Source organism: Parus major, chromosome 19, assembly GCF_001522545.3.
Source record: "Parus major isolate Abel chromosome 19, Parus_major1.1, whole genome shotgun sequence".
NCBI classification, from domain to species: Eukaryota; Metazoa; Chordata; class Aves; order Passeriformes; family Paridae; genus Parus; species Parus major.
Genome location: NC_031787.1, coordinates 4,790,399 through 4,812,516, shown reverse-complemented (window position 1 = coordinate 4,812,516; position 22,118 = coordinate 4,790,399). Strand labels below are relative to the sequence as shown.

The following is a 22,118-nucleotide window of genomic DNA, read 5'->3' as shown; positions in this document are numbered from 1 at the left end:
TGCAGTTTCCTTTTGTGGTTTAGGGGGAGGCTGACCCCAGGCCCTGTCCTTTTCCAAGGAGCAGCTTATTCCCAGCAGAGCAGAAAACCTGTGTCCCTTCTTCCCCCTCCATGGACCTGCACTGGGTGAGAAATGCTGGAACAGCAGGGGAGAGGAATTCACCAACCATTTCCCAGGCATTTATATAGGGAAAGAGTGGAGAAAAAGGCTGCTCCCAGCAGCACAACTCACGCTCAGACCAAATCTTCCTTAGCTCCTGTCTGAAGAACAAGGCTGTTCCTGCTGCTCTCTCCCCCTCCAACTGTTCCTAGTACAAGTAACAAAGGAAAGTTATTCTTCCAAAAGAAATTCATAGTGATGGTTGGCATTTTTAATTTAGGTTTGTTTTATTTAAGTTTAATGTTAATTCCATGCTGTGTTTCAGTAAGAACAATACAGATTCTGTATCTGTGGCTCCAGTCAGATATCCAGTAGTACAAATTAGCTTCAAGTTACACATACTGAACAAAAGAGGTTGAGCGAGCGAAGGGAGATGGGGAGAGGGGAGGGAGAAAAGAAAAAATATTGAACACGCATGCAGGCTTATCAATGCCACCTTCAATGCTAACCTGCTTGGAGGGAAAGTAAAGAACAGGCAAGAATGAGCAGCCACGGATTGTTGAACTGTTACCAGCACCATGATTTTCAGCAACATTTCAGCAGTTTGGAAACTTTTTTGTTTTTATACAGTAAAACCACTACAATAAATGTCCCAAATGCAACCTCGTAACTTCAAGCTAAACACCCAATTAAGTTGAAACATTGGTATAAAATTCAGTTTAAACAGTTATAAAAAAAAGAAAGATGCCACCACATAAGCACTACCTGGCCAGGACCAATCTCTCCCTACACGGCCTTCAGGTGTCACATCCAGGTCTGATGGCAATGTCACCACAGCTGGCAGAGACAATACAGTAATGCTGAAAGAGCCTTTATGCAGTCCTGTTAGTGTCTTAAAGAACCTAAAAGCTGGCACCAGTAAAATCCACAGAAATTCACTCTTGCCTTTAAGAACTTTTAAACTGTGTAAAAAAAATAAAAATAAAGAAACCCAACAGGGCAGGAACCTAAATTCTGAGACCCAATGTAAAAGTCAGATTTGGTGGTTCTCAGAGTGACACTGAGGGTTTTTGTGGGGAAGGGGAAGGGTGGTCAGAGATGGGTTCTCTTGTTGGCCTTTGTGTCTCACTGGTTTTCATCTTCCACATCCTGCAATGCTTCTTTATTCTGTTCTTCACCTGTGGAAGTGGGAAGAAGGAAGGAAAATGTTACCATTTCGAACTGAGAGCTGCTGAACAGTTTAACAAGCATCTGTAGATTAATATTTTCATGCAATACACGCTCACTCTCCCACTCCACACTGCCAGCTCCAGAGTGAAGCGTTCCCATGGAAATTAAGCCTTGGAATCACCTGCACCCTCACACACAACTGCAGCCAGGCCATTAGAACAGGTGAGGACAAACAAACCCAGCCCTGAAAACTGACACCACGCAGGTGAGCAGTCCTGCTGAGCCAGGGCTGGACAGCCCAGGCAGAAACCATGGCAACAGCTGTGGATCAACATCCTTGGAACAGGAGATTCCTTCCCCAAACCATTTATCTTTTTATGTCCAAGCCCACTCAAATCTCAACAGCAAAGTACTTCAGGCAATTTTATACAGTTACACTGATGGCAGGAATTACCAAGTATGATAAACACCCTACTGCAAGTCCAACCTGACAAGAAACCCTGGGCTTGAGGTTATTATAGGAAAACATCTTGTGGAAATGAATGACTCTGTTCAACCATGCAGTGGAATGGAGTCTGTCCATGAGACTCCTGCAGTTTGGTTACGTTCCAGCTGCCCCTGGGAACCTCATGCAACACCTTCTGCAGGGCTTTGCCAAAATTCTGCTGCAACTGGCAAATTCCATGTACTAGTGCCACCACACATGCACAAGTCACTTAATTGATAAGTGAAGCTGAAAAAACACCTGCAATTATCTGTAACCACATAAGATGAGACTCTCTTAAGGGCAATAAATAGACACTAGTAATTAAAAACTTAATTTGCAATAAAACCCAATCAAATGAGACTGATAACTTCCAGCAGATAACCAGAATGGTTTGCTCAGAGCATGTCCAGATTTAGGATTACCACCAGGTACAACAGGAAGTAGATTTTATAAAAGGGGGCCTAGGAACACAAGACATTCAACAACAATGAAGTTTATAGATAGAATTCTACGTCAGATCATTTAAGAGAGGAAAGCAGAGGCCCTAACCCAGATTAGAAGATCTGAGCATGCTCTAACCAACACACTTCAGCAAATACTCCTCTACCAGGCCACTGTGAAGTACTTCCCATGCCCAAATATTCTTCTATCCATCCATCCATCCAGGTTTGCAGCTCAATTCCCAAACATGTGAGTTACTCTGGATCTTAGTCAAGCACATCATCCCTGGGCAGGGGGACAGGTGCCACGGGAGTGGCAGCAGGGACACAAGCGTTTGTCAGCAGCGGGTGACAGAGGCAGGCACTGTTAGTGACAGGAAAACTGACACTGAAAACTCCAGTGAGCCATGACAAGAGACTTACAAAGTAGAGTTTTTAGGAAATGAACAGTTGGACTTTCCTTTAGGAATCTATACAGCAGGAAAGAAGGGGAGAACAGGAATCATATGGAGATGACATTACAAACGTGGAAATAAACTCAACACTCATCTGGGCCATGGGAAAGCTACAGGGATTGGGATGGGAGAGCAGCAGCTGGGTCATGCCTGGCTTTACATCCCTACACAGCTGAAATGGAAACAGGGAAAAGCTTAATGCCAAAGAACAAGCCCTTTCCAAGCCTCCCCCACCCCTTGGAAACTGCTAATTGTGCCACTACTGATGTATTGTTCAAAGGCTCTGCTTGCTTGGGAATATAGAGCTCTGGAAGCATCAGCTGGAAATGCACTCAGTATGGTAAAGTATGAGGAAACAACTTTGCACCTGTGTCTAAACATCCTACATAAACTTTTTTTTTTTTTTCTGTTGTGTCTGAATAATTTCACCATGATTTTAAGCAGTCCTACAGTATTTTCAATTATGTAATCATTATCTGTCTGGCACCAGTAACCAGGACAATCTGAATTACTTCAGGAAGAATCAAAATACCTATTTTCCATGCTGTAGAACAAGAAATTTAGATCTCTATTTCTTTTTTCAAAATCTAAAGAGTCTGTAAATAATCCTGTGGAACTTAGGATACAATATCCAAGATCCACGAGAAACATCAGCTATGGGCAATCCAGGAACTTTTGGAAGACACTGTTTGGAAGATATTCCACACTGATCCAACCTTGTTACTCCACTAAAATGGCTTCCACAGAGCACCAGGACATTTGGCTCCAATAAAAAAAAGTAAAGGTTGTTTTTAAATTGTGGGAACTTGAAACAAACTTCTCTTCTCCAGTGCCTACCCATGGCAAGGAAGGCATTCAGCAACTGCATTGTTTAGAGAAAAGTCTACAGATCCATCCAGGGTCCATCCTGCACCATGAGATAATCCTTGAAAAAGGAGGTGCAAAAGCCTTAAACACTGGGATGTGGAGTAAAGCAGGAGCCAAGACCACACACATTTACAACATTCCCAGTCTCAGCAGCCCAAAGAGGGAGTGAGAAGCTATGGAGTAACAACAAAATAAACCCATGACCCATGTAAAAATAGGGAATTGGGGAAAAGTTAAAAGATTCTGCATTTGCTTTCAAATGGACACACCACCAATGAAGTACCCCAGGAATGCTGTGGCTACAAGGAACAGCTTACCAAAAATTTAAGACTCTCACATGTTTATGTGAGGTTCAGCAGTGTTCTTTCTAAGCTCTGGGCATTTGTAGGTACCCAAAATAATCTTAACAGGATGTATTTCTTCCCCTTCAAGTTAAAAGAAAGTCAGCTCTTTTCACTTGTCTCTCCAAAAGGAAAAACCCTAAAATGAACAGACTTATACTAAGCATAGTATGTGAAAGTTTAAGTGTTGGTAAAGTCCATTCAGTGTGCCAAAACCACTTCAAAAATTTGTACTATCCTTTGCTAGTGAACAGAAGCAATCCATGTCCCACCCTCTGGTACTGCCAGGGAACATATTTGGCATTTGCTCTGGCAATGAGAATATGGAATGACCTGGAATGAAGGGGAACTAAAGCATTTCCAGTCCTTCCTCCTGCACTGGAGGTTCACATCTGGCTGGAATGACAGCCAGAGATGAGCATGACAAGCAGAAAGAAAAGATGAAATAAATGAAGTCACTGTTTTTACAGTAATCCCAGCTGCCACAGGGGGATGGAAGAACAACCAACTCTTGCTAATTCCACACCTCCTTCCTTCAAGTGAGAGCTGGGAGGCTGCTCAAGAGTCCAGTGTCACCCCCATCACCTGATCCAGTGCTCAGGTAGGACAGGAGGGTCATTATTCAGAGAGACAGAAGTAAACTATCAAAGTCTCTCCACCATCCTTGGTCAGGATGAGCTTTTCCAGCAGGACTCACTTACCATCACCCTGCATGTCTGAAGTCCATAGTGTCAGGTTATCACGTAACAACTGCATGATAAGTGTAGAGTCCTTATAGCTTTCTTCACTCAGTGTATCCAGTTCTGCAATAGCATCATCGAAAGCTGCTTTTGCCAACCTGCAATGACACAACAAAGATTCAACAAACACTGCCAAACACAATCCAGAAGCACAACACCACCAGTTACTTTGTGTGCTTTAAGAAAGACTATTTGTTTCTTTAAACATTTCTACATCTTGATTAAGGGCTGCTAAAAACTTAGTGTAAACTGCAGCAACAGAAGAGAAATGGTATTTGCTTCAATCACTACCACTCTGTACATGCTCACAGAAATCAGTGCCACCATCCCCTCTAGCTTGTGTTAGACAAGTTAAATCACACCTCACACCTTGGGCAGTTTACAGAGTTAACCTGGCAAGCTGCTGAACTGCCATTAGCTCATCAGTTCAGGGTTATCACTGTTCTATTTCATCATTACTCCCACACACAAACACGTGGCTCTGGACTCCAAAGAAAATGGTGATGCTGAAAATCTTCCCAATGAATTGTCATCAACCAGAGCAAACATCAGCAGGAAGAAAGCAGGAAAAACAAGGACCAACACTTCTGGCTTGCCTGGTATTCACACAACATTCCCATATTCCCACTTTGCCAGTCACCACCTACCTGCAGGCACGATCAGGAGAATTAAGAATTTCATAGTAGAATACAGAGAAGTTGAGCGCAAGTCCTAAACGGATGGGATGTGTTGGTGGGAGTTCTGTCATTGCAATATCACTAGCAGCTTTGTAAGCCACCAAGCTGTTCTCTGCAGCCTCCTTCCTGTCATTTCCTGTGGCAAACTCAGCCAGATACCTATGGTAGTCCCCCTTCCTGAAAACAGAAACAGTAGCAAGTCAATAATTCTTGTTTGCTCATCAGCCATTAAATTAACAGTTGAAATTAAAGTGTGTTTAGACAGTCACACACCAAGCATTCTGCTGTTACTGTCCACACAACACTGCACCAGGAGCTGAGGGAATTTTAAACCATCACTACAGGACAAATCTTGTTTTCTTCTCTTTGTATATTAAGTTCTCATTACAGCTACTTAATTTCTGTCTCTATTTCAGGTCTTTCCTCTCAAGAAGGTACTTACATTTTGTAATAGAAAACCTTGGACTCGCCAGTGTTAGCTGCTGGAATGAGGTGTTTGTCCAGTACATCCAGAATGTCACAACAGATTAACTTCAGTTCAGTCTCAACCTAGTAAAAAAAAAGAAAATACAACAAAAAATTACAAGAGGGGGCGAGGTGAGCCAAAAGTACCCAAATATCAAACAGGTAACATCATGAAACTCCAAGGAGGGGTAGGACAGAAGAAAAATAAATAAAATTCAGCTGCTCCACAGGTGCATTAAGCAGAACAGTTCTGCACATTTAGCTGGCACACACAAGAGGCAGGGACTGATGGATGATGAAATGTGGAACTGAACAGTGGAACTATGAATTCCTTGGAAGACATCTTGCTAGACCATTGCATTAAGTTTGTCTCAGGATGTAATTCATTACTGCAAGGTGTGAACAAAATTCCCTCCCTTTTTGATCCTGGAAGGCTGCCCTAAAGGTATCAACAGCAATGGGGACTATCTGAAGGTAATTAACACAAATCAGCTCAACTCCATTACACTCCAGAGTTAAATGGCACCTTCACAACAGTTTCTAGTGAGTCCTTGGAGGCAAAGCTCTAAAAATAGAGCCTTAAGACAAAAATCATGGAGTATCAGAACAGAATCAAGATGTGCCACACAAACAAAGGTCAGGTACAAGATGAAAACAAGTTCCAGAAGCAAGTGAAAAACAAAGCGCAGCAACTCGGCAAAAAAGCAGAAATCATCAACACTAACAGTGAATCTGTGGCCAAAAATACAGTATATACAGCCTTATTTAAAAATAGATACTGGATTTGAATAGTCTGAACTGAAAACAGTCACATGAAGCTTCATTTTTTCCAGCTCCAAACATAAAGCAAGGTCTATGAGGTCAGGGTTTACCACAGGAAGTTTCACACCTGCAAGCAAGAAACTGAGCACACCCAGAAAAGCTGAAAGCCCTCCTCTGACACCAGCATTGCCCAAACCAGACTGGCTCTCAGCTTCCCAGGTCATTCCAGTAGGAGTCGTTGGTTTAATGCACACTGTCACCCATCCATTGCTGCTTTTTCATGATTTCACAGGAACTTTCACAGCTACAGCTGAAGAGAACTCTGGCTCAAGCTGATTTCATATAAAGGAGAGATTTCAAGCAAAGGCATTAAAGAAACTATCAGGAACTGCAAGTCTTGGATCACAGGAGCAGCCCCACTCAGTCCATCATCCCCTCCTATCCTCCCACCCAAGCATTTGCTTTCCTTCTTTCTTTAAGCATTTTCCTTGCCACGTAATCCTTTTATCACCACACAGCTCCCAAACTATCAGGGTTTGTAACCACAGCAGTTATACCCAAAAGGTGTTAAAATTACAGGTCCAAAATAAATTATAAACTGGACATAAACATACATTTGATACACTTGGATGAAGTAAGAGATTTGCAGAAGTTCCCTTAAAGAAATTAACAGCAAATTTCATGTACAAATGTCAGAATGCCCTGACATTCAGAGGAAGACTAAGATATTGTACTTAATTATGTGACATATGCTTAAGAAAGGTGATGAAATATGGTCACTTGAGAAGAATCTACTTCATATATTCTTGGGCTACAAAAGCTATAAAACCTTTGGCCAGCAGTCAGTTCCTGCAAACTTCTTTCCTCTTGATCCTCTTTTTCAATGACTTCTTTTGCAGAGAGATCTTCAGCAAAACTGCAAAGAATTAAATCAGTTTCTAATCCTCTTTAGTTAAATAACCATACATGTACAAACTTCTATTTCATCTCAGACAGACCTTTTCCAGCTTTGCTTAAAGGATCAGTCACAGTTTTCAGAGATCAGCTGCTGTCTGGGGCAATGGAAATGTCCTGATCAAGCTTAGTGTAAAAAGATTTAATATAAATCAAGGTGATTTAAGAGTAAAACAAGCAAACAAAAAACCCACAATAAAACTAAAAGCTCTTATACAAAACAGATCCGTTCCAGACAGAGTGGCTCAGTGAGCACTTTCTAAGAAAGGGGGATGGAAGAGAGCCTGGTAGCTGCCCCAAAATACAGGCCAGGTTGGAAGTCAGAGCACTGGAAACACACACTCCATGTGCCATATCTCCAGAGCAGGAAGGGGAAGGTACCTGTGCCATGGTGTGGGAATGGATTTGGTTTGACTGCAAGGAAGGGAACTGCAGTGTGCAGCCACACACCACTTCAGCCTCCCAAGGATGAAAGCACAAGCCTCAGTGTGAGATGCACTGATGAGAAGTGCAGCCAGATGAGAAATTCAGGGCCTTTAGTGCATCCAAATGGCCACAGGAGCCAGAAGAGCAATCTGTCTACAAAGGAAGCATGTATGTGGCATTTTCCCTCATGGCTATGGATGTGTTTGGTTCCATTCAGCTGAAGTGGTTTGGGAAGAAGCACAGCCTGGTGTCTTTCATCTCTCACTACTCCCCAGTGCACACTTCAGATAAAGCCACGCCTTGCCCTCCCACCACCACCATCCCTCAAGTTCTGCCCCAAGTCATGCTGGCCACTAGCTCAAAAAAACTTCACATGTAAGCTATGAGCTCACTGATAGTAAATATTGACATACACCAAGCCCAACAAATAATTACTCTCACAGAAACTACTACAGAAACTTTCCATTCCTACCAGAGCAGCACTCCACAGCTGAGCAAAGTCACAGCTGCTTCTGGTGGTAGGTGAGAGATGTGTCTTTCAGAGATGCTTCAACTCCCTGGTGCTTTAAACTTGGCCTTGTTGGCCCCCAGATATGGTTTGGGGGTTGGGATAGAAGGTTTGTCTGGTTGGGGTCTTTTTTTTCCTTCAGAGCCTTTCAAGTCTGAGGAAGGTTTTCCCAACATTGAACTTATTCTGGAAAATGCTACAATAGGCAGAATTTGCTGACAAGGGAATCATAATGACCAGAATTCTGCTGGAAGATGCTTCTTCAGGGAAGCACTGAGCACAACAGGGGAGGAGTGCTACTGTTCAGCAGTGACAGTGAGCAGCAGCATCCAAAGCTTTGCCATGCTCCTCAGACCCTTTCCTGCTCCCAGGCCATCCTGCCAAAGCCATTCACACAGAGCAGGATCTGGCTTTCAGCTACAGATGGTGCTCAGGAACTTCTTGCAGAGCTCCCACTGGAGCTGGGCAGACACAGCCACCCCATCTCCAGTATGGAACCAGTGACAGTGCTCTGTGCACTGCTCCTCCTCATGCAGCTGTGAAAGCTGCTCCCTCTCAGGATCTAACAGCTGAACACCATTGGCATGATACTTGACTTCATGTGGCCTCACCATCTCTTCAGACACCTCAAGCACTACAAACTTACACATCTTGCACCCCATCCACACATCCTTTACAAAGAGAGATGCAGAATAAAGGCTATTTCTAGAGCCCTTTCAAAACCAGAAGTCTTTTCATCATTAGAGGATCTCTGGCAGAAGAGGGTAACCACCAACAAAACACTGTGCAAAAGAATCTGGAAGCACACAATGTGAAACAAATTTAATCACTGCACAGCTGTAGTCTTGTTTTCTGTGTTCTTTTAGGAGACTGTAGACACCCATCAAGGAAAGTTGGGACTGCATGTAACTGGCAGAGTCTCATCCCATCAGCATGCCAGCATAAAATTAGAAACTCACAACTTTTAACAATTCCATGGAGCAACAGAAACCCTGTGAGTCAACAGAAAGTAGTCCAGAGCCATCCCTGGGAGAAAATTTCCAAGCCAACATCATTTCCATTGCTGGTATATGAATCAGTGCCAGGTGATATAACAGACTCCACTGTTTCTCTGGAAGTGGAGATGTGAACCATGTGGAGGCACTTGTCCTCAAATAATGGAGATGAAGTCTCTGCAGAAATGTGTGGGATTTAAATAGTACGGGAGCACGCCTGCTCCGTGCTAAACCATCATTTAGGGCAGGGGGAACAACAACTCACTAAGAGCTGGAGGCTTCATTAGCCCTTACCAATGAAAGTCAGAGCTTGCTGCAAGTTCTCCATTTTAGGTAAAGCTGCACACACTAAGTCAGCATGAAGTTATGTGGATCAATTTTTCCCTTCTCTCTCCAGAGAGAGAAAACAGCAAGGTCCTGGAGGTTGCTACACATGCAAGTTTCACAGCTGGGATGACATCCCCAGGAACATGGAATGACAAAAGACAAGGAGCAAAGAAGAGCACTGAAGAACCTCCGCCAGGGACATTTCAAATGTTAATGTTTTGAACTCTCTAGGACAGAGAACTGGTATCACAGTGTCACTGTATGATCCAAACTTTTAAAGGAAGTGGAACCTTAACAACCAAACTCCTTCTCTGAAAGGGTTAATTCGTGTCAGTCAGGTTGGAGGGGAAGGAATAAGGCCTCCTGAGCAGGTGCAGCCTCACACCTGGGTAAGCAGGAAGCGCCAGTGCAGTTTAAATGCTTGGCAGAGCTGCTGGTGCACTGAGGGAAAAGCCCTCCCTCTCCTAAGCCTGCTGCCCTTCAGAGTGTTTACACAGAAACACCACAGCTCTCCCCTTCACCAGGAGATTTATTCTCCAGATAAGGAACGAGCTCCAGCCTTACAAGGCTGTCGCTCTATTCCAGGTCAGCACAGCACAGGCAATCTGGAACACCAGGGCAGTTTATGGCAAGGGAACCAGAACTAAATGACATTTTGCTGTAAGGCCAAATCCATCTTACCATTTGCCGATATTCCCGAATCATTTTTAATTTGTCTTCTCCACCTTTGTTTTCTTCTTTCTGTTCAATGCTGCTGATTATTCTCCAGGAAGCTCTCCTGGCTCCAATCACGTTTTTATATGCAACAGAAAGCAGGTTTCTTTCTTCCACTGTCAACTCCACATCCATTCCAGCCACTTTCTTCATTGATTCAACCATTTCTAGGAAGAAAAGGTCAGGCAATTATTCTCCCATCTGAAGCATCTTTCAAATCATTCAGTACAAGCTGTACATTATTGAGAGCTTCAGAAATTAGGCTCCCTCCTCCTTTCATTTAGTTACTCCTCACTTTTACCCTGGAGTGTTCTAAACAAATCAATCAGCACAAACACAAAGGAAGTATCTGATGTTCATCTGTTCATTTTACAAGGTTTCCAGAAATTCTTTAAAGGTAGTTTAGTAGCTTTTGATTTTTGGCTTGGGGTTTTGTGTTTGTCTGCTTTTTTTAACAGACAGACAAAAAGGATATAGCAGCAAGAACATTCTTCCACAGTGGATAAAAATTACCAGCACAATCCTACAGGAGTGTGTTCTCCAGAGTGCTTTGGAAAGGCAAAAAGTGAAAAAAAAACTAGGAAAGTGAGTTAAAGGTGCAAGATGAACCTCCAAAAGAAAAATTTGGTGCTTGTAGTGGTAACAAAAAAGTCATTCTGAGTGTACCCACACCAACCATATGTACCCATGCCAGGCAGCCATTTACACAGAAAAGTAACACACAAAATATGAATTAATATATATTTGTACTTTAAGCCTGTTGAAAAGTATTTCTAAACCTGAGGCTAAAACAATCATTACCAAAAGCAGCTTTCCTACACTCCAGTGGAAGCAAAGAATGAACTACCTAAGGAAGGCTATAACCCTTTCATTACCTAACCACACTTGTATTGTTCAGGAAATATTAGAAGAACAGTGTTAAATATACAAATAAAGCTTAACTATATTTTTTTTTTTCCCCTCAGATGTCAAAATCACAACCCAAACAGGCATAAGCTACTTCAGCAATGGAGACTGTAGGCTCCCTGGCAGGAACAGTGTTATCAGCCTCCAACAGGTCTCCATATGTGAAGGACAAAATTTTATGGTGACTGTATTTTTATCAGCAGATTTTGCTTCTCCAAAACACAGAAAGTAACAAAAAAACCCATCAAGGATTTGATAAAACTTGTTGAAAACACCACCCTACAATTGCAAAATGATGAGCAGCTTTTACTGAAAAATCTGAGGGCTGCCCTAGAACACTCCATGTTCACACAATTAGTATTACCATAAACATAATTAAGTAATTTAAGCCGCTAAGTTATAAGCAATGTAATATAACTACAATTTGCTACTTTAATAAAGCAAGTACTGTGATTTATTTCCTGAAGGCTGACCCTACCATCACATTCATACAAAGAATCTGATTAAAAGCTGTGAATTTTTAAAATTATACAAATTAAGCCATCTCACATTTTGAAGTTTATTAAAACATCAGAGCTACGCCCAAGATAAGATGCCTGACAGTTCCTGAGGACAAAAATGACAACCAGGAAATGAGACTTGCAGCATCCATGACCAGGGTATCTTTGTCAATCTCCAACAAAAAAATGCAGGTCTTGTTTTCAAGCCTAGTATTTGACAGCCTTCAGAGAAGCAACCCACAGGTTACAGAAGATAGTGTCTTTTTTTATAACAGTTTAATTGTGCTTTATTCAGTGGGATTGAATACACAGCACGTCAGTCATACTCCTGGATGTACACAACGCTTTTACAGAAAACCTGCCTCTTAATGAAGACAACAGAAATCTATTCACACTTATCTCACATGATATACATGGGATTATCAGTCCAGAAATAGGGACGTTGAGAAAAATGTACAGCAACAGCTTCCAAGATCTTCTGCCATGTATCAGGAAATTGCAACAACTGGAGCAAAAAGGGCACATTTTATCTACTGTTCTACAGGTTTCCTTCACAAGCTCTTCCCTAGAAGCACATTTGTCTAGTACGAAAATTTAAAATAAAAAACTATACACAAGACCTGCTGTTCTCTGTCAATCAATAGCCATTTTCAGTGTACATTCAAACACAACATTACCAATTTAATCAACTGCTTGGCTTCTGCAGGATTTTATTTATCTATTACCAGTCTGAAGATCTACAAGCCCTTGAAACAGAAGTTTCAACACTTCTGTGCACTGGAGGACAAACCCAATTTAGCTGAGCAATAGCTGGTACAAAGCCAAACCCAAAGGCCTGCCCTACAAGGAGCTCCTCTGTCAGTTTTAGTCCTGTTGCATCTCTTCAGTCTGTTGGCAAAGGAGGTCATTAACCACCCTCCTGCAGAGCCACAACCACGGAAACAAAGGAGCCCAAGGAAAACAGGCACCTGCTCACAACTACTATCAGTAAACAGCCCTTATCACCCCAACATTTTTATGACTGAGTTGTTAGTAAGTTAAACAGACTCCCTGACAAATGACACCGCCGGCAACAGGATGCTGGGGGATGGAGGAGCACCTCAGGTTCCTCCATTTGTTTTTAGGCACAAAACCCTCAGCTTCACCACCCCTCACACTGGGTACACAACCTCCCAACACCCTGACAACAGGAACTGAAATCTCCTCTTCAAATCTTAATCCTGTCACTAGGTAATCACACAACCACAGATTAGAATCCCACCCATAAACAGCTATTTTTCCCTAAGAGAAAATGTTTTTCAGCCTTTATTAGTCTACTCAAAAAGCCACTGGAGAACAAGGTTTCTAGTTTAGTAAAGAGCCCATTTTACTTACAATTTCAAAAATCTGGGCTGATATTTCAACAAGACAAAATATAATGCACATACTTTGGTGTTCCATGGTAAAGCCATAATCTAGCTCTGAAAATTTAAGCCTGATGAAAAAATGTAAGAACAAAGGCAGTACAAAAGCAAGGGGACAACATATCTGTATTTCCCCCAAAAGAAAACAAAAACAAAGCCATTTATACCTGCCAACTGAACAAATATTTTTTTTTTTTTTATTCTAAGTGCAGTTTTACCTATCTGGAAGTTTCCACAAAGAGGTGGAAAGCTCAGTCAGAGACCATTCATGACAAAATACAAGTCTGAGATTACATTTAATTAAGAAGGATTATTGCAGTAATGACAAGTCATTGCATACAAAATCCAGAGATGCTCACACTGCGTTATGGAAAAAGTAGTGTTATGCAGATTCAGAGAGAGAGAGGCTGTATTTAAGTGGTTAAGTTCCAGCCTCTCAGGTGATTGTGGCTGTCACCTTTTTATGCTACTGTCAGATCATGCCACCATCAGAGCAGGAAATCCCAAAAATGTAAATTGTGGAAGGAAAGAGGAATATTCTGGAGAATGACATGCTCACCCTAGACTTAGATCCCTCCCTAAGCACCTGCTGTTGGTTAAGAAATGCCACAACACGCAGACCCTGTCTGATCAGGTTTGTATATTCTTATGGTAAAGCTGACACTCCAAACAACTGCCTAAGATACTACAAATCTGTAAGGATGCCCAGGCCATTTTCTAGGTTCCTATATTCTACTACTATGATTAAAATGCTTGCAAACCCTGCTGAGTCACCTCCAGCCACCAGGAGAGATACACAGGCACAGCCTGGAAAACACAAAGGGTTGGGACAGAGGTGGCCACCTACAAAAGGTTTGTGGAACAGCAAGGAGCAAGGCTTGGGATTGGAGTTTAAAGTGAAAGAGAGTAATTTACACTAAAAAGTCATGGGGAAGTTTACAACTGTTGAGAAACACATGCTTGATATCCATCCTTAGGGGCCAAACCACAGAGAGCACAACTGATAAGGACTCATACTAGGTCACAAAATAATGACTCTCTCTTGACCAGAGTCAAGTGAGAATGTAGATATTTGCTGTCTCAAACTCTAGAAAATCCAAAAAGCCCAGGGGAACTGCAGTATTGCCAGGTAAGGAAATAGCTGATGGACAGCAAATTTAGTGGGGAAACTAAAAACCTTCCCAATGTAGGACACAAAACAAGAAACAGACCTTACCAAGAGAATAGCCAGTATCTGGCAGTTCTATCACAATCTGTGCTTGTAACAGAAACCACTTTGCCCAAAGGCTGATGCACTAAAGAAAATTTGTTAGGGGAAATCTATGTTTCTAACTTCTAGTTCAGTGCCTGAGTCTCATTAACCAGGATGCTACAGGGTCTGATTCTTTTGTTCACAACTGGGCACTCCTTCAAACAATACACTGGATCTACTTCAACCTTACTGCTGGAGTAACTCCCCACTACCTCCACACACAGGCATAAACTGCAAAAATGTCAATTACCACAAGAAAAAACAAGAGCTAGAAAATATCTTAGTGGTGTGCCTCCCTTCCAAAAGAGGAACTATTTAAGAGAGAAAGCTTCTTAAAATAAGAACAGAAAAAGAACTTGTTGAGTAAAGCTGGCATGGAGATGATGTAATGGTCATCATACTCAAATCAAAATGAACCTTAAGAGAACCCAGAAAGTAGAATTCTTATATATTATGTAATAAAGAGCAGCAGAAGCACTGTCTAACTCTCCATTTAGTAGCAGCAGAACATCAGCAAACAGAAGTTGTATTTTAAGTTTAATCTTTTCTACTGCCCTTATCTAAGGGCAATAAAGCAAACCAAGATCTTTGAGCTTCTAAGCTGCTGTCCAGTACCTACTTCAGCATTTCAGGAGCTAAAAGCTGCAAGTGAGCATCCTGTGAGCTGTGAGGAGGTGGAGGACACAGAGAAAAATCCTTTGTGTCCACCATAGATGATCACACATCATAAATGGAATTCAAAGACTCAGTTCAAGTGTCAGTCTTGTACTTGTTCACTCTTGCAATGAACAAAAGATGATCAGGAACAAGTCACAAGTATCTGACCCTACACCTCTCAGGGCTTTAACAGCAAACACACAGTGGTTTCCACTGTTTGTTTGAGAAGGGTTCCAGCAAACACTCAAGGGAACCCACAAAACCATGAACCTAATACTCACTAGGGGTCAAGTTAATGGGAATCACATTTTTAAAAACCCTGAAATGAGTGGCTATATGCATAAACATTATACTGCAGAGCACAGCCTTCCATTATGCCTCACTAATCTACTGGAATGCTTTGAACAAGTGAAGCACAGGGACAAGGAAGACATAATTGGAATTGTCTACCTGGATTTCCCAAAGGCATCTGACAAGGTCCCTCACCCAAGGCTCTTTAAGGACCTTAACTGCCATGGGATAGGAAGCAAAGTCCTCACACGGATAAACACTTGGCTGAAAGACAGGAAACAGGGCATGAGTATGAGACTCAAGTGTTGAGAACAGAGAAAGCCCACCAGTGGAATCACAAGGGATCTGTGGTGGGAAGCAGGCTAACATTTCCGAGTGAGCCACAGAAGCAAATAAGTAGTACTAGCAGCAAACTCCTACGAACAAAAACCAGAAGAACTGAAGAAAGAGGGGCCAGTGTATTTTCTTCAGAAAGACACAGATGCATCTGTGCCAATTAATGCCCACAGACTGCATTTCCCACAGCCACAGGCCTCCACCTAGCATCAGTGGGCATCACCCTACTCAATAATGAGCTCCAAATTCAACCAAGTTGAAGTTCAGCTCCTGTTTCCATCCATTAGGAACTCCTCTAAGCACACTATGACACTGCCTGCATAAGGTTTTTCTTTTCTCTTAGGGAATCCTGTGTTTGGCAAAGAGGACTCCAGAGGTGGCTGAACCCATCCCTACTGATTCCCTTCTGCCAGCTCAACACCCCTCTGACCTCTCAACTGGCTCATTCAGGTCACCAGCTCAGACAACTACTCACAGGGAAAAAAAATTCATCTTGCTTCTAATTTAGAGAACTGAACTGGTTCTAAGGGTCAGACCAGAATTCAAGCACAAATGAGAAGCATTCCACTTTTTTTATAACTTATCACAGTGTACAGGTTTTACACAAATGAGCATAAAAGAACCTAACAGGTGGATTCCCAGTCAAGACAACCAACAGGCAGTGGAGGACATAAAATACCAAGTAATATCCAACCTGCACAGTGGCTTGATGATGATTTTGTGGACAAAGCAGAGGGTTATATTGCTATTCCTTGTACAAGATTTGTAACAGCAGACAAAAGCCTTCCAAACCTGATGACATGACTCTGCAATAAAAAGTCCTGTGCCTATACATATTTGGAGAAACACAGCTTTGGGCCAAGTTATCCAAGCAACAGTGGGACTTTCTGCATAATCAATTGTATGGTCTACCACAAGTCCTCCTTGCAACAAGAACACTTCCAAATCACTCCTGGAATTTCCTCAAGCTGTGGACATTTACTTTTCCAAATCATGAGGATTTTCCCACTATTTCTAACAAACATTTCAGTTTGAAAGCAAACATCTCAAGCCTGGGCCTCATCATAAATCATTCCCCTTGACTGAGATGTGCTACTGAGCAATCCTCTAATACTGGACACCAGTTCAGTTTCTGGGTTCCTTGCAGAGGACCTCACCATCCAAATGGAGAATTCTGTCTCGTCTGTCTGCTCCTGGTACCTCAGGAAGTTCAAGAAGGCCATTACAGACAAAGACCCTCTCACACAACTCCTCAAAATCACAAGCCAATTTATGTCCCAGTATGTACAGCTCCCACTTAAAAAAGTGTAGTCTTACTCCTTTAGCACTACCTTGCACATATTTTAACCCTAGGATTCCAACAAGTCTTAGGGATATGCTGAGATTTTTCTGCCTTTCAGCTCAGAGACAGCAGTCACACCCCATGTCACTGCACCAGGAAGACCTTTATCAGACAAGGTAAGTGGTAACCATTAATGGGGAGAGGAACCCAAAATACTGAAGTGTGCTTGACATCTGCTTGAAAGAGACCAATCCTCTGCAAACCAGAATTAATATGCAACTTGAATTCTTATTTGTGACTTATTGATTCCTCACTAGGCTCTAAGCTGAAGACCTGTTACTAGGAGACAATTCTTCCTAAAAAGGGTTCAAATCTTGAACTGAACCCACTGCTGCACACGTTCCTGCCTTCGTGATAAAGACATTTCCCTGACAGACAATTTCTAAAGACAAAGGGAGCCAGATGTTAGCCTGCTGTGCTAAGAGGCAGGAGACCTTGGGTGAGCTGGGTGTCTTCCTTACCTGTACTTTGACCTACTCTCTGGTTTTGAATGGGGGGAACCCAACTTATTTCACCTCACCCAAGTAATGTACTTGTATATATAAGGACCTGTAGTACATGGCAGCTCTTGGAACTATCTGCTCACAGTCTGCCTTGAACCATAGCATGTTTCTCACCTGAAACAAATATGTTCCCAGCTTCCACAAATAGGAATTCGTTTCAGTATTCAGCAGTAGTCTACTACTGCTGAATCCTCTACATCCTCTTGATATAAAGAGCTCCACAATATCACTTACTCCAATTGTTTTCCAAAAAAGGAGTGCATTTAGTTATATATTATTCTACCAATAAGGAATAGTAGTGAGTGAGATTTCTCACCAAGCTTCCTGTACTGCCAGTAAGCTTCCTGGCATTTTGTGATTTGCCATAACATGCCTAAGCAGATCTCTGAAGATAGTCAGACACCCAAATCTCTTAATATATCTCTAGAGATCAGGGTTTAAGTACTACTTACACTGCAAAAGTACCTAGAAAGTTGTCCTCTTAATCTGGGCCACCATCCTGAGGACAGTACAGACACAGGACTAGATTCCCAACCGTTCACAAATGCAGCTCCCAAGACTTCAGAAATTCCCTAAGTGGGTCAGGTAAGTAACACCAAAGAAGCCACAGTTGGATGCCCACCATAAGTGTTGCTATAAATGCCATGAGCCATACATAAATAGCAACCCACCACTCTTCCAGTCTCCAGGAGAAAGATGGGATAGAAGTTTACACTTATCCTAATGTTGAACACAAAAAAAAACCTGTCAAACTCATATTCCAATTACCCAAGGGACTTGTATTCCAATGTCTCTGTGGCCAGTACTTACCATCACCCCATTTTATATGTGCCAATTAATAAACGTGGCCTTATAATTGTGCACCTCAAAGATCAAACTGAGGAGCAAAATTAGGAGTAGCTTTCACTTTCCTCATATTGCTTCTCAAATCTCTTTGTTCACAAAATTATTCAGCAGTCTCAGCTATGATCTTAGCAGAACTGCATTATTTCACATAAACAAGAACAAATTATGCCAATCATTTTTAATTGTTTCAGCTGAACAAGAACACAGAATTAAATGATAAAACAGTATCTACAGTACATTTTCTTCCAGGCCATGGACACAAGAGATGTGAAGATGCATTTAGAGCAGCTGGTAGTATTAGAGGGTGCATCTTTAATTATGTTCACCCAACTTGATTCCTGAAAACTCTAGAAGTCCAAAACCCACAGCACTGATTTAAACAGAACAACTTTAAGTTCAGTGCTCACTCCTAAATTGTAACAAGTCTCATGCCCATTCAGAAGAAATATAGCACAGCAAGTCTATGTTTTGTTCTGGGCAGCTTAAAAACATTAATGGTACTGGGAGAACCAAAAATCCACCCATGGAAATGCTGCACCAAGGCCATAATCCCTCCCAATCAATTTTTATTAGTTGACAAGAAGTTTGCATTGCAGATCTGTGCCATGGGCTAGAGTCCTATTACCTTCTAATGAAATTATTTACTGCTGACTTCAGAAAAGCCCAGAAAGACAGTCATGCCTCAAGAGCTCCCAAGGATGATGATTCCTCCAGGATGCTGGGTTTCCACTCAAACCAAAGCAAACGCTTTCAGTGGCACTGACTCAACCATACCAGGTAGAGAACCCTTCCCTCCTGAGCAAAAGTTGCACACTTACTGTGAAGTATGGATGTGTCCCTCTGCCCAAGGTAATTACATGACCTCAGTACCTTTTTTCTGGGGGGCATTTTCTTTCTCCAAGTCCTTCAGGTCTTGCAGAGACTGCCTGACTGCTTTCCTTTAGTGTTACTATTAATTCTAAACTATTTTTCCATCAGAACTCTAATTGAATGGAGCCTTCTTTTTTGTTTTAGTTTCTCTTTACCTCCCCAGAATGTGCATTTTTCAGATGCTCTGCAATGGTGCCATGAGATGTTTTTTAAGCACAACTCAGTAAAAATTTGTCATTTGGTGAGAACTTGGTCACGTTGTCCATAAAAATTCATGAACAGAAATTATTTGGAGTATCTTCTTACCTCTCTAAATGAAGTGTTACTGCATTCACACATTCTACATACATATATTTATTTGACTTCAAATGAGTAATCGCAGCTCTCAAGGCAAAGTAACCGTCTCAGAAGAGTCGAGAAAATTAAAAGCCCTTTCTATTATATGCAGGGGAACCATGTTTAAAAGGAACAGTTGCAAGACAGACATTTTTGGGACAAGAGACACCACCCAGGGTTGCCAGTTCCACCCCCTACCACTTTTCCCCCAGATATTAAATCATCACGGATATTAAATGATCAGGGATAGCGCACAAACTTAAAGGAGAAAAAGGACGAAAAGAAGAAGCTGGGAAAGTAAAACTACCTGTAATAATTTCTACCACATAATGAAAGCGTATGCGTTTTCTTTAGGCAGTGAATCATGTACTCGCTCCCTGCAGGGTGAGAACTCGCTCTCTCTGGGTTTGCCAGGGGCAGCAGGATCTCCAGCCGGGGGTAGAGGCAGAGAAAGAAGCGCAGCCCCGTCCCCGGGGACCCCCAGGAGCACGGCCGGCGAGGGGCCGAGGGCTGGGCCCCCCCTCTGGAGCGCTCGGCATGGGCGTTGTCTGCAGTGAGCCGCCCTCGCCCCGCGCCGCCCGGCTGGGGGAGCGCGGGGCCGGGACCGGCCGGACCTCGCGGTGCCGTGAGGGGCAGCGGGGCCTCTTTGTGGGCCCATCCCCGCTTCCAGCGGCCCCTCAGGGCGCTCCCCGTCGCCATTTTGTGTGCGCCCCCTCCTCCGCCGCCCCTGCCCCCCTCCCCCGCCCAGCCGCCATTTTGTGGCCGCTCCCTCCCTCCCTCCCTCTCCCCTTGGCCGTGCACGGCCAACCGAGCCCGCGCGCTCACCATCGTAGCGCTCAGCCTGCTCAGCCAACTTGGCCTGATAGACGAGGTCCTCCCGATCGTCCATGTCCTACGGGCGGGGCGGCGGCGGGGACTGCGCGGGGCGGATGGCAGCCGATGGGTCCGGGGGGCTCCGCAGCTACCAGCTCGCTGCTCTCCGGGCAAATATGGCGGCAGCGCCTCCTCCCGCTGCATCCGGGCACTCCCGCGGGCGCGCGCATGCGCCCCGCCGCCTCCCATGGCAACGGCGGCTCCCTGGCAACGGGCGGGGGGCGGGGTGAGGCGGGATGAGGGATAGAGCGGAACGAGGCGGTGTGAGGGGTGTGAGATGGGGTGAGGGATAAAGCGGAATGAGGCGGTGTGAGGGGTGTGAGATGGGGTGAGGAATAAAGCGGAATGAGGCGGTGTGAGGGGTGTGAGATGGGGTGAGGAATAAAGCGGAATGAGGCGGTGTGAGGGGTGTGAGATGGGGTGAAGGATAAAGCGGAATGAGGCGGTGTGAAGGCTGAGGCGGGATGAAGAATGTGAGGAGGGGTGAGGCGACATGAGAGATAAGGCGGAGTGAGGGGTGAGGCGACATGAGGAATAAAGAGGAATGAGACGGGACGAGGGACGAGACTGCATGAGGGGTGAGGCAGGATGGCTGAAGCGGTATGAAGGGTGAGGCGGGATGAGGAATAACGCGGGATGAGGCTGCCCGGCAATGGCGGGGATGGATCCGCCGCTCGCCCGCCCGGTTCTGGCGGGGCCGTGACCGGGCCATGGCTGTGGGCGAGCGGAGACAGCAGCGGGCCTGGCCGCCGGTGGCGTTTCCCTCAGTGCGGCTCATTCTCTCTGTGTTTGTACTGCATTCAGACGCTAACAGCACTGTTCGAATTACCCTCTCGAAATTTTGGTATAAATCATCGGGTGTGCTCCACATGGAAGGGTGGATCTGTGACCGAAAGGCAGACGGTCAGATACAGGTTTCTGCAGTCTCTCCAGGGTTTTTGTTCAAAGTATCATCTCTAGTGCATAGCACGTGGTAATTTCACAGTTTCAAGAGGCTAGAAAATCTAGAAAGTAAAATCAAATGTTTCACGAGTTCCTCACACAGTACTCTGAAAAACAAAAGAAGCATTCACTTGAATAACTGAGATAATGCCTCGATTTCTGCAATCAGAATGGTTTTAGAAAACTAAAAGGGATTATGCACAGCTGGCATGAACCTGATCTTCAAAGATCCCTGGAAGTGTTCAAGGCCAGACTGAATAGGGTTTGGAGCAACCCGGTTTTGTGGAAGGTATCCCTGCCCAAAGCAGAGGAATTGGAATGAGATGAACTTTAAGGTCCCTTCCAACCCAAACCAATTCACGATTCTGTGATTTGCTCAGGGAAGCTGTGAACAAAGTCTTGTCTTTTTCCCAGTGTCTCCTTGGAAGTGCAGGCTACAGACGCTCAGCCCTTCTGATGGGAGAAGTGCACAGAGACCTTTGAAGGTTTTGACAGAAGAGATAGAGCTGGCCCTGGCACCTCCTGGACACAAAGTCAGGTATTCCCATTTAATTATGCCCACTGAAATGGGCTCTGAGGGCACACACCTTGAACACCATTCAAAGCATATTTTTTCAGTAGTTTATTGCTGGCC

At 43.6% G+C, this 22,118-nt stretch overlaps 1 protein-coding gene and 1 long non-coding RNA gene across 3 annotated transcripts; both read right to left on the bottom strand.

Annotated features, from left to right (window-relative positions):
• Nucleotides 1-361: 361 nt before the first annotated feature.
• On the bottom strand, nt 362-20,693 carry YWHAE (tyrosine 3-monooxygenase/tryptophan 5-monooxygenase activation protein epsilon). 2 transcript variants are annotated; one of them, XM_015646459.2, is made up of 7 exons: nt 20,495-20,693; nt 10,395-10,594; nt 5,719-5,825; nt 5,247-5,453; nt 4,561-4,697; nt 2,620-2,666; nt 362-1,277 (listed from the first exon to the last, which is right to left on the bottom strand). In XM_015646459.2, exons 1-6 carry the CDS (start codon nt 20,556-20,558, stop codon nt 2,659-2,661), a joined length of 723 nt encoding a protein of 240 aa, XP_015501945.1. In that variant the 5' UTR covers nt 20,559-20,693; the 3' UTR covers nt 362-1,277; nt 2,620-2,658. The 2 variants fall into 2 exon arrangements, with proteins under 2 accessions (XP_015501945.1, XP_015501944.1); XM_015646458.2 differs by lacking the exon at nt 2,620-2,666.
• On the bottom strand, nt 6,021-10,388 carry LOC109022916. The gene is made up of 2 exons (XR_002002365.1): nt 7,502-10,388; nt 6,021-7,419 (listed from the first exon to the last, which is right to left on the bottom strand). It is a non-coding gene; the product is annotated as an uncharacterized LOC109022916 (long non-coding RNA).
• Nucleotides 20,694-22,118: the final 1,425 nt, after the last annotated feature.